Source organism: Toxotes jaculatrix, chromosome 10 (genome assembly GCF_017976425.1).
Source record: "Toxotes jaculatrix isolate fToxJac2 chromosome 10, fToxJac2.pri, whole genome shotgun sequence".
Classification (NCBI taxonomy): Eukaryota; Metazoa; Chordata; class Actinopteri; family Toxotidae; genus Toxotes; species Toxotes jaculatrix.
Window position 1 is genome coordinate 27,362,516 of NC_054403.1, and position 12,977 is coordinate 27,375,492.

The 12,977-nt window shown below is 45.7% G+C and overlaps 1 protein-coding gene across 1 annotated transcript in view; it reads left to right on the forward strand.

Moving 5' to 3' along the window:
• LOC121188221 (protocadherin-1-like) overlaps positions 1–12,743 on the forward strand; it is a 157,504-nt gene extending 144,761 nt beyond the window's left edge. Inside the window, exon 5 of the mRNA XM_041047855.1 lies at positions 12,304–12,743. Coding sequence (XP_040903789.1) covers positions 12,304–12,728 — 425 coding nt within the window. The 3' untranslated portion in view covers positions 12,729–12,743. The remainder of the gene's footprint in view (positions 1–12,303) is intronic.
• Positions 12,744–12,977: the final 234 nt, after the last annotated feature.

Here is a 12,977-nt window from a genome sequence, read left to right on the forward strand (position 1 = left end):
TAAAGGAGCAGCTCTGAATGTGTTTTCCAGTGACAGTTAAAAGATTGCGAGGTCCCATTAATGAGCCTCACCCCCCCTGCTCACTGCCCTATGCCCCCCCCCTTCACATGATCCCCAAGTGCATCCTGGGAAATGGCAGCAGGAACTACAGCCGCGGGCTGCGATGCTGCAAATTTATTCACTTTTGTAGGATAATTGAATTTTTCCTTCATAGTAGGCCGATTCCACAGGGGTGTAAGTACGAGTGAGTGAGTGAGTGTGTGTGTGTGTGTGTGTGTGTGTGTGTGTGTGTGTGTGTGTGTGTGTGTGTGTGTGTGTGCGCTCTTTTTCCTGTGGACTATTAATAATTGACTGCTCGGTTTCTTTCACTGTGCAGATTCATTTCACCTCGCCGCTAATTCGGTCCTTTCTCAGATCTGATCTGCAGGTTTCTCAGTTTTTTTACTTTTTTTTTTTTTTCTCCGGTGCGTTGATGTTATTTACAGTCGGCACCAACACGGATGCTTCAGTTACGGATGATTCGGGGTCACTGAGTTTGGTTTACTGTCTCAGCTTCCTGTCTGATGTGTGAGTGTGTGAGTTAACTTCAAGAGACAGGCGTAAACAGGAAGACTTTAAACCTGCAGCATTAGTGATTGTTTGATGCATGGAAAACAACATTGACAGGTCTGTAAGTTTGGTTTGACAGCGAATTCACACGAGAGTCACGTCTCTCCGTCTCAGCAGGAACATTAAAAGCAAAAAAAGTCTGTTTTCTTTTAAACTATCTGGGGCTCATTGCCGTTGTTTTGTCGATCAGTCCCATCAGGTGTGTTCATGGTTTACAGATTACGAGCCTTCAGCGTGTTTGACGAAGGTTGAGCTCTTTCCCAAAAATAAGTCCTGGAAGAAGCAGAGTAGAGTCCAGGTTTCCCACGGCGGATTTCAGATGGAAGTTCTGAATTGGTTTTTTAATTTCAGACGTGTATGTTCACAGTCTGTGTATGAAACTATATGTTCAACTGAAGCAAAGAGAAAACATAACAGAGAATTAATTCCATCCAACAAACTGTGAAATGTGTTTGTGGTCATGAGAACCAAAGATCGCAGGTGATAAATCCTTACATTTCACAACTCTGTTGAATCGCAGGTAACCATAGCAACAGCACTGACGTTTGAGGCTCCATTAACTGAGTCGTGAAACTATGAGCCTCGATTTTAAACCGACGACAGAGCTGCTTTAAAACGTGAAGGAAAGACAGAGCAGAGTCCTGGTTGTCCACATAGAGACAAACATGGACTCAGGGGTCCATGCAGAGAGTGTGTCCGTATGGAGACAATAACGAGAAGCTCAGTGTTTCTCTTCAGTCTTTTTCTAACATGGAAGAAATTTTTGAAGGCAGATTTTTTAAAAAGTTTTGCTCCCAAACATTTTCAAAAAAAAAAAAAAAAACTTTATTCATTCAAGAAAATCTAACAACCCCACACTGTCAAATCTTTCTGCTGAGCTGGAACACAGTTAATGTCGTGTACCAGTGTGCACATGAACATAAATGTGTCTGGAAATGAGAATCCAGTGTAACGGTTGGCTGGCTGGCTGGTAATTTGAATGGCGAGGCGTTCATTTAGGAGCTGCTTTACAGTAGCAGCGAATCCTGCATTAAATTACCAAAGTGAGACCTAGTTTGTAAAAAAATAAAACTTCCCTTTTAAACAGATGCAGATGTGCTGTGGCTGCCAGCTCTGATCCCAGCCAGAGTTTGTGTATTCAGGTCAGTTTGTGCATTCAGAGTAAACACAAACCATGTTCCTCTGCATCTTTAATGGCCTCTCTCTCTCTCACACACACTCTCTCGCACACACACCAGGGTGCAGTGGTCAAATATTTATGGTCAGGAGAAGCTGCTGTGTTATTGTACTTGATATAGCTTCGGGCGGTTTCTATTGCAGTTGCTTTGGTTCATTCTCAGCTGCTGCTCTCAAATACAAAATGCTACAAATAAAAACTTTGGTTATGTCTTTCTGCTTTTGAGCTGCAGAAAAAAAAGTCAGATCTCTGGGAGGTTCGGCCAAAACATTTTTATAAATCTGTCCACCTGATGCTAAAGAGCCAGTTTAGCCCTGTTTACTGTTAATTAATCAGAGTCAGGAACAGTTTCCCTCCTGAGTTCTGACCTGGCAGACAGATGCAGAGCAGGAAGCACAGATGCTGGTCGGTTGCGGTGCAGGAAGCCTTTGTAAACACACAGATCAGGTCAGCACCGGCGGCACAGCAGCACTGCGTCGCTCTGAGCGTGCGACGAAACAGCGGCGACAGAGACAACGTCACGCGTTGAATTTAAGGGGAAAATTCATGGTCACCGTTTTGTGATTGGCCAACACACACCTGAAACTGGTGCACGTCACCTGGCAACAAGAGAATAAAAACTGCTGCAGCCGCGTCTGTGGTTCAGACTCGGAGGCCTCTGCTTGTGTCCTGCAGCAGGTGAAATGATCCCAGCGTCGCATTATCCGTGCTGCTGCTGCTGCGGCGGCGGCGGCCATGTTGACGAGCGCAAAGCTGCTGCGCCTGCTTATTGATCCGCTGGGAAGTGATGTTATAAGGGATCAGCATAAATTAGACCTGAATGAGTGAAAAGCGATTGAACAGCAGGGAAGATGTGAGCGCAGCTCAGGTGAGTGTGTTTGTCTGCAGGAGTCACAGGGAGGAAGGAAGAGCACAGGACAGGAAGCAGCGAGAGACGGTGGCGAAGGAAGGAGGTAGAGAAAGATTTCAGATGAAAATACGTTCACATGCTTTGTCAGAAGACTTTGTGTCAGACTTTGGGATTGTATTCTGGTTTGATATCTCAAAGAAAATGGAAGAAAGGAAGGAAAGAAGAAAGAGAGAAGGAAGGTAGAACAGAGTGAGGGGGATCACAGGGAGGTAGGAAAGAGGGAAGGGATTAGTGAACTGGATAAGAAGGAAGGAAGGAAGGAAGGAAGATAGAGAAGATAGAAGGAATGTTTTTGAGAAATTCTATTCAAATATGTTATTGGACGATGACACACATCAGTATGGGTTTAAACATGACGTTGTCACCGAGGAGGAGAAACCGCTGCCTGTTAAATAAACAAGAAGAAAAAAGAGAAAATCCATCAGAGAAAGAAGAAACAAAGCAGAGACTCTTTTATTTCTCTTTTTTCAGCCTGTGTGGTTTTTGTTCCGTCTTCAGAAGAAGTCAGAGGGTGAATTAATTTTGGATTTGGAAAACGAGGAGGGGAGGGGTGACCGGGGTGGTTGTCTGTCTAATAACTTCTCTGCATAAGAAGGGGTGGGGGGTGTGGGTGGGGTGGGGAGGGGGGGGGGGGGGGGGGGGGGGGGCGGGTGTAGTTTGGCATCTGAGAGCATCAAATGTTGATGTTTGAAAGAAAAAAAAACACGATTTTCATCTTCATTGCTCTCTCCTGCTAATTAGGGAAAGAAGGGATGACATTTAAATATCTAATATCCTCTTTTTTCTTTTTCTCCGTCTTTCAGATAAATCTGTGTCTCCTTTTCCTTCATTTTCTGCCAAACCCCCCGACCCCCTCCCTTCTCCCTATGTTCTTTTCCTCCACTTTCACCCCCCCCCACCCCCCAACCTTCCTCCCATCTTTCCTTCATCCCTCCTCCCCTTCGTCCTCCTTCCCAGCTCTGTGTCGATTAATTAATTGCCGGCTAATTTAATTTCTCAAAAAGTAATAACTTGTTTAAGCATGAATAAAGACTGACAAGGCAAAGTTCTAATCTGCCCAAAGTTTAATTAGAGCCGGCAAGGTTTCCACACAGAGCCAGACTTAGGGGTCAGAGAGAGAGAGAGAGAGAGAGGGGGGGGGGTGGACTGATGGAGGGGAGGAAGCAACAAAGGGAAGAGGGATGGAAAACTGATGGTAAACTAACAAAGGAAATGGAAAACAAAAATAAAATACCTGGATTTATCAGAGCAGCTCTCAGATATTCTGGATTTTACATCTTGGTGTAACAGGGACTGTACAGATCAGCGTCGTCACAGACAGATAAGCAGGTTTCACATCGAGCTGAAGCTAATTTGCCGCCTCGGTCCCTGGTTTGGCTTTTTAATCGGATCCAGCCCCAGAATCAGCATGAAAACAGTGTACCTGTGTACATGTATGAGGCTGTGTGTGGATGTATTGTTCATGACTGTGTAAACATTGACATCTAGGGGTGATGGTGTGTGTGTATGACACTACACTGTGCAGTTTCCAGTTCATGTGTTTGTCTTATGCACAGCTCGTGAAGTGATTCAGATAAAGGAGGAAAAGGAGGAAAAGGGCGTAAATGTGTATTTTTAAAGGAGCAGTTCAACATTTAGAGAAATCCGCTCTGAGAGATGAGAAGATGGATATTTATTTTTCTTTCTTTCTTTATCTGTACTCAAACAGAAGTGTAAAAAGGATCTTCTGTGGTTTTAGGGAGGATCCTGTGCCGACAGTGTTTCCTGTTAAACATCAGGTGTTGCTGTGATTGTGCAGCTTCCTGATTGTCACAGTGAAGTTATGCTTCGTATCTACGGCCACACAAGCTTCACAGAAGTGGATAAACTGTCGAACAACAAAAATAATTTCAGCGAAGTAACGATTCCCCAGAAAATATTTATGAGTCTGGAAGTTTCCTGGTCATTTATCAGAGTAGGAACTGTAACTGTATTATCGTGGCCTCTCGGGACGGACGAGGTTTAGATTGTGTAGATTTATTTATTTATGGGTTCAAATAGTAAGAGCCCTGAACTACAGCCCAGCATGAGCCAGGAGAACACTTGCTTCTGATTGGTTGTTATTCAGAGGCACATGACTCTGATTCACACAGGTGGTTAAAACAAATCCCTGTCTTAAACCTGTGTGGACACCTGTGTCTCTACAACTTTTCATTACAACACTAAAGTTTTGTTTCATTTAACAAACTCCAAATAAAACAAAGTGTTTCCCGCCACTGAATCTAATCTAAGGATATTTTCATGTGCTAACCGCGGTCCTGCCGGTGGCTGAACGTGTGTTCTGGTGGACCACGAATGTCCATGCAGAGCCTGATGGTGATCTGTCGGTGGACAGATCCACCAGCAGGATGAGCCCAGCAGACAGCGTACCTGACAGGAACAGCCAGTTTTCATTTGGACGAATCACAAAAGCAGAGCATCACTGAAGCGTACAGAGCAACGCAATATGTTTGATGATTATATTCAGTCAGTCTCCATTGTCTCTTTGATTATCATGGACAGTTCTGTACGAACAGAGTCTGTTGTTATTACCAATATCATTACATGTGGCCGCGAGGTCGGGTAATAGATTTGGAAAAGCTTTTTAAAGTGATGATTGTAAAATCTTTATAGGAACACAGAGTGCAGTACACAGTGACACGCCAGGATCACACTGAACCTCTGATGGAAAGAACATGGACGACAGGCGTGTGTGTGTGTGCGTGTGCGTGTGTGTGTGCGTGCACGTGTGTGTGTGTGTGTGTGTGTGTGTGTGTGTGTGCGTGCGTGTGTGTGTGCATGTGTGTGTGTGTGTGTGCGTAGACATTACTGAACTCAGAGCTGTCCTGAGGTGATGTGTGACCGTGAATACAGATTGAGGTTTACAGCCGTGTGTGTTTGCATCGCTGCTTTGCTTTGTGTGTCTTTACCATGACAGCAAACACACACACACACACACACACACCCCTGTGCTGCTGTTATTTCACAGAAAAATATTAACTATTGTCTTTCCATTGGTAACTACAGGTATTTCATACCACATCAAGATACTTTTCTGGGAAAAGGTAGATCGTCCCCTCCAACACACAGAGTTCAGGTTTTTATCTCCTCTCTGTGCAGGAGCAGAGGCACAGTGTGTGCTGTCTGTAACCTCGGCTCAGGAGCAGAGATCTGCCTCTGGAGTGGATTTAATACACTCATTGTTTTTCTGGAGCACTGACTGAGCGCAGATTCCAGATCTAGGCCCTGACCCAGGATCAGTGTCCAAATTCTGTTCAGTCTAACTCGGATCATGTCTTCATTTCCTGGCTGCATCATTTACTTGACTTTACGTATTAAAATATTCACATTCTTTTGTAAATTTATTGCTTAGTTTGAATAAAAACATCCAGATGAAATGTTTCAAGCAGCTGTCACAGAAACTGATCCTGAGGAAGGCAGCGAGGCAGTGAACTGAAATATTGATGCCTAGATATTAAAATAAAGTTATAAATAAGTTATGGATTCCCACATTTATGTCCCGTGAACTTTCACGTCATCAGACACTCGGTTGCTGTGTGAAGAGAGTGAAGCAGGTGTCTCTGTGCACCTGGTCAGTCACTGCATCCAGGTTTCCAATGAGACCCTCGGTTTGAACTGTCAGACAGGTGAAGGAGACCAGGTGCCTCAGAGGCTGTGAGACGGTCTGACAGACACTTCAGATCAAATCTTAGACCTGATCCTGTTGCCAAGTCGAGGCCGGGGTTTGATCACCTGGTCAGACATGATGACCATCTCGAAAAACACATACGTGTTAGTATAATGTTTAAGACTGATCCCTGCATAATCGTCATAGAGTCCAGAGAATGAGTCTAAGTCAGTGAAATGTTTCTTAAAGTAAGGTATCTTTGTGTGTGTGTGCGTGTGTGTGTGTGTGTGTGTGTGTGTGTGTGTGTGTGTGTGTGTGTGTGTGTGTGTGGGCTGCCTGCCGGCGTCACCGCTGATTGCAGCGGGGGAAGCAGCAGCACGTCGTTCGCTTCCTCCTGGACGTCTTTGAGCGTTCAGAGCAGCTGCACCTCCTCTCACTCCTCTATTGTTCCTATAAGATAAATTGGAGCCATTGTCATCAACAGAGAAAAGCATTAATTGAAGGTTTTCCTGCTGCAGCTTTAACTGAAACACGAACACACACACACACATACACACCCACACACACACATACACACACGCTTCAAGGTAATTAAACACATTAACACTTCAAGCAGAAGCAGAAAAAAGAGAAGCTCTCTTTTGTGTACATTTGCTTCCATTTATCAGCCAGGACTGAGCAGAGAGAGGGGAAGCACAAGGATTTAGCATATCTCTGCGACTAAAGTGATGGAGCGGAAAAGAAGAGGGGGGAAAAAGAGGAGGAGGAGGAGGGAAAAAAGGGAAAGAGAGAGCCAATCTGCCTGGGCTCTTTACTCTAGTCGACAGCGTAAAATGTCAGATAGTCACCTGGAAATTATTTCCATTTCATACCACTGACATCTTCCCAAGTGGGGACTCTGAAATCTAATTAGTTTGACCGCAAAATGGTGACCAAGGTAGCGGAGTGTATTATGCAGAGAGAGAGGCCGTCAGGGTGAGCGAGGGTCCCCAGGGTTAACTGGAACTCAAGAGTGCAGATAAGGGCTACAGGGGGAGAAAACTCAGGAGGGCTACTCCATTTTAAATAGCCTTGACTAATACAGGCAACCTTGAATTCAGCGTTACAGCCCTCTGACAGAGCCGCCACCAAGCCTCGCCGAGGGTACGGCACAGGGAGGAGGACAGATAGCATTTCCTTCTCCGGGGGTTACCCCAGAACTTTTCAAACTTCCCCTAAGTACTGACGAGAAATCTGGAGTCACAATGCTGCTGCCGCTTCTGCTGTGTAACAACACAGACAGTCTGAAGCCCTGATAGTTCATCACACCAAAATCTGCACATGTGCAGTGCAGTGGTGTGAAGGTGAGGAAGACCGTGGTTACACCCAGTGAGCTTTGGTTAAGGTGTGGTTAGGGTTGGCACTGGCAGTAGACTGGGGTAGAATTGCTCCGTTGAGCTGTAAGTCCTGTGGATACTGGGCTGCACTGGTCCTCCTTTTGTCTCCACTGTTCTCCATCTGCTTTGGAGTTGAGTTCCTGGAGCTAAATGTTGGCAGTGCTCGGGAGGTGATACCGAACACAAGTTCCGGATACGTTCAGGGGTTTTTGGCAGAGCCGTCGATCGTGATTAGTGGAGTAGTGGTACTGTCGTATCATAACAAGAGAGACTGAAACAAAAACAAGGTTTGGTGTTTGGCAGAAAAGAGATTTAAAATGAAGCCAAACAGTGTGGGGGAAAAAAAATAAAAAAGATGAAACATTTTGGGCCATCAGCCATCAGGAACACCAGAAGCGAAGAGTTTGTGCTGAGGGTGGAAAGAACCATGGGTTTATCCTGTGTGAAGCATGAGCGGTTAGGAACAGTTAACACTGATTTCTTTTGTGAACAAAGGAAAGGTGAGGCGGCGCGTCCTCTGACAACCATGAATGTTTGCAGCAGATTTCTCGGCCACTGGGTTAGGGGTTGAGAAACGTCCCTCATATCGCTAATGTACAGACATCGTGGATGATCTGATGGCAGATTCGAGCAAACAGTCTAATCTGCCATGTTTGTGCTTCCCTCACTAATAAGAAGCAGGGGCAGGATTAACAGCCGAGTCAGCACACTTCACCCGCATCTGATCAGCCTTCATTACACCTTTGATGCTGATCGGGGGCGGGAGGCAAACGGCGGCGGTGGCAGAAACAGCCACCCACTAATGTCCACCACCAGAGGAAGGCCTTATTAGCAGAAACCGTTATTGATCTTACATCTTAGCCATAACCCACCCTAACCACCAAAACTCTTCCTCCCACCATGCTCGCCAATTAGCTTGATCTCAGATCGGAGCCAATTAGTTCCTGTGCTTAATTAGGACGAACACGACCCACATCACCCCAGCGCTAAACTCTGTGATTAGAGCTACAGATCGCTGCGCCGAGGGCCAGAACACAGGGTCGCACTCGCACTGGCCCCTGTTTTATTTCACTGTTATTCTTATGTAGTGACTCACATGTCGAGTGCATACTGAGGAGTTTTGATAGTGGCAGTAGTTGAGTAGTACAGACAGACTGTGTTAGAAACATACAGACTCAGCACCTCCTCCGTGTTTACCTGTGCTCTCGACTGATTCAGCCTAATGTACAAACACTGTCATCATCCTCAAACTTGTGTCGCTCACTTCTGGTTTATAATTTTCCCAGTTACTGTGAAGTTACTGTCAATTAGACCGCACTTCCTGCTGCCGTGTGCACAGGTGTTTCACAGTAAAAGCCTCCACGTCTTTTTAAAATAACAGAAAAAAAACATCACAGTAGAAGTAATGAGAATGTAGTGAAGTAACACGGCATGGCTGATCAGCAGAGAAACACTGTGGAAACGTATCAGACTAGTTAGTATAACATGAGTCTGTTACTGAGTCCTGTACTATTCATTTTATTATATTATCTCTTTATTAATTTTCTATTTTTATTATTCTTCCCATCTGTACAGTCTTTGATGAACATGTGACCTACACACGCTTTCATTTGAGATGAGGCAGGAAGGAGACAGGTTGTACTGAAGCAACAGTTCAGTCACATTATACTACAACTGCGGCGACTGAACAGACGGCGAGCTTCCTGTTTATCTCCTCTCATACTCGTAAACATCACCTGCTCAAAGATGGCTCCCCCGAGGAAGACGCTCCACTCTGTCAAGTGTCACACAGCTCGTAAGCGACAAACGGCAACAGACAAAGTGGTGAGTCCTCCAGGAGGAACATGTGTAACTGAGCTCAGACAGGTGAGCACAAAGAGGACTGATGTTCTGTCATGAGACATTTTTAATGCTGTGGGTGTATGCTGAAGCCCTTTCAAAGTAAAAGTCTTTCAGAGTGAGCCAGGTAATTTTACAGGGGATTTTTTTTCTCTACAGGAGATTCAGACTGGACTCTACTGAATTTGGTGCACGAGTTAAAGCACAGACGGTCGCTCGAGACAAGGTCGCATGAACCTGCTCAGTTGCCCCAGGGCAGAAATGAGCTGAAGGGCCCCTATTTGCTGCAGTGCTACATGGCCCCAGGTTCACTGTGTGGTAATTTGATGCAACACAAATTAACTTTGTGACACATGTAAGCAAACAAAGACCTCGAGATCAGGGTGTAAAGCCGGTCTGACCTGTTGATGTTATGCATCACTGATCATGATACTTTCCAGCTGGTTTACGTGAGCTCCTGTATTATTGGTGTTTTTATTTCAGAAAGGAAGGACGCATCTCGTAGACGCTATTCATGTTGGTGCATAGTTATGCAGTGGGCTAACCAAGCCGCCATTCCTCTTCATATGCTGTTAAAATAATAATCATGATAAGAATGTTTAAAATTGAACACACAAAAGATCAAGGACAGCAGCTGAAATGTTCAGGTTTTTATTGGAGGCTGATGTGAAACTGTGTTTAAAAGAAGGTTCAATTGGTTTTATAGAAATCAGATGAAGAAAGTTGCAGTTTTAGACCCAGTCAGGGGTCAAACGTCTCCCCCACAGGCTGTGGTCCGGCTGAACTTGGCTGCTGAGTCCCTTTTTCTGTTGCTGTTGTTGTTGTTGTTGTTGTTGAAGTGAGTGAAGTTTAGAGTTTGTTCAGCCACGCAGCTCTGAGGCGTCCGTGCTCTATAAGCCTCCTGCTGACACGACGTTCAGAGGCAAAGCACTTATTAAAGAGCCGCTCTGGACTCAGCAGCCACTTGCACATGACTTAACATTTTTGCAAGCACATTGCTTTTGCATGGGAAGTTCTTAAAAACTAAAATCCACGGCACAGGCGGCCGTGAGAATGTGGGGAGGGGAGGTGGGGGGAAGAAAAGACGGAGCACCATCGCTACTCAGCACTCCCCGGGATTAGAACATACACATCAACCCGCAAACAGACAGAAAAGCCGACTGTAGCGCCTTTTGCAAAAAGGAGGCAATGAATTTCAATTATGCATGAAGCAGAGGGCATTTTGGGAAATAAGCGCCATTCCCCGCGAGGACCGGCACCCCCTCCGCCCCCTGCAAGCCTCCAGCCTCCAGTATCAAAGAATGATCTAATGTCACGCACAGAAGAAAGGTTACTTTCTGCATACGCATTGATATTTCTGCTTCCATCTCTGACCTTTTACCATTCGAAGCTGTGATTTTTTAAATGCGAACTCAGCCCTCCGTCCGTCCGTCTGTCAGCTTCTGTCTGTCTGTCCGTCCGTCCGTCCGTCCGTCAGCTTCTGTCTGTCTGTCTCAGAGGCTCAGCATTCAAGTTAGAATCATTCAAAACCAACATAAGAAGAAGGGAACATTCACAGACATCCTCTGTATCCGTTACCTTTCATCCTGTCGTTTCTGGTAGGTGAAGGAAAACGCAGTTACAGTGTTGTTATTTTTGCCTTAATTGGCTGTTTGTGCATCATAATTAACGTTTTAATGAACCTGAGCGTTTTTTTTTTTTTTTTTTCCCTCCTTTAAATCAGCTGATCCTGTTTCATGCTCAGCACCCGCCGTTTCATATGTGGTTTCGGTCTTTCAGCAACAAATTAAGCAACGTTCTTGGCACTTTGTGAACTATTAGTGACTTTAAAAAGACACACTGAGCTTTAATTAATTTGCTTCAAATGCAGAGAGCCCTGTGTGCGGATAAAGGGATAATGACAGTTTTAATCAGCATCTCCAGCTCTTGCCAGCCTGTACGCAGCTGAACTGTGACACTCTCAGGTTTGTTGGTTTTAAGAGAACAAAAGCAACATTTACACAGAGATCTTTACACACAGAAATACCAATGTTTGGGACTGAAACCCTTTATTTGTCTTTTGTCAAACATAGTTTTATTTACAGTCAACTTTAATTCTTTATTGTCTCTGAGGAAATTGTTCTGCAAAGCATTAGACAGAAATCACAAGGCAGAAAAAAGAATCCATATACACGGCAACACATGATAATAAACAATAATAAATAACAATAAAACTGAGACACAGAGGGGAAAAATGGATCAAATTAAGACAGAAACATTTAGAGACACTCAACTGGAAAATTAAGGAAGTACAAACTAATAAGTACCTAAGGTTCGTCATGAAAAGTAAAATAAAGAAAAAAGCAGAGCAGAGCAGCTCGTTCTGTTTATGGCTCTGAGATCAGATCAGCAATTATGGACAGTGGTGGTGGTGAAGAAGCATGGAGTGACATCCATCAGGTGGACACAAACAGCTTGTCAGAGTTGTTGTTGGAAGCAGTGGGATGGTCCTTTGCTCTGTGCGTGGTGGATGTGGAATCAGGCAGCCAAAGTGTTTTCCAGGGCAACTTAGGACGGTGACAATTTGTTCAAGGTTGTGGGTTTGTTGACTTGTCCTGAGGTCCTCTTGGTCTTTGTCTCCTTATTGGTCACCAAAAAAAAGTTCTGTAGCCCAGGTTCATCGCCATATCCACCCTTTCCACCTTCTTCTGTGGTTTCCAGGTTCCTCATCCTTTCTCTCTCTGTTTCTGTCTCTCTCTCTCTGCAGACCTCAGGCCCCTTCCCGACGTGGCGATGACCGGTAACTGCACCCACGAATGCACCGAGTTTGGCCACTCTGACTCCTGCTGGATGCCTGGCCAGCCTTCTCCCAACCGCAAGTTGTCCAAGAACGCTCCGAAGCTCTCCACCTTCGTGCCTTACCAGGAGATGGACGGGCAGGAGCAGCTGATGGCCAACGGCAGCCCCAAGCCCCTGACGACAGAGGAGCGTGGGACTGGTGGTGGCGGAGGTGGCGGGTCCAAAGTGGCCAACATGCGATTCATGACACCTTACAGCAGTGCCTACACCGGGGGCGGAGACCCGTCTGTGAAAGACTGTGGGCTGGAGGAGATCCCCCTGAGCCAGGCTGTGGAGTACCACTCGGCCACCACCCCAACCGGCCAGACCTCCAAGAGGGAGATCTACCTGTGAGGGCGCAGCTCTCCACCTTAAAACCCCAACCACCTCCCTACGCTCCTGTTCGTTCCCCGTCGCTGCTCGCCACGACCCATCCCACCTCCTCACTGCCGCCCCCTGTGCCTATTACTCGCTGTGCCGCAGCACCGACTCCCCTTCTTCCTTTATATAACTGCATCCACTGTACAAGGCTTTAGACCCCCGCCCACCTCGCCCACTGCCACCGCCGCCGCCATCCACCTCTAGAAACCAATCAAATGTAAA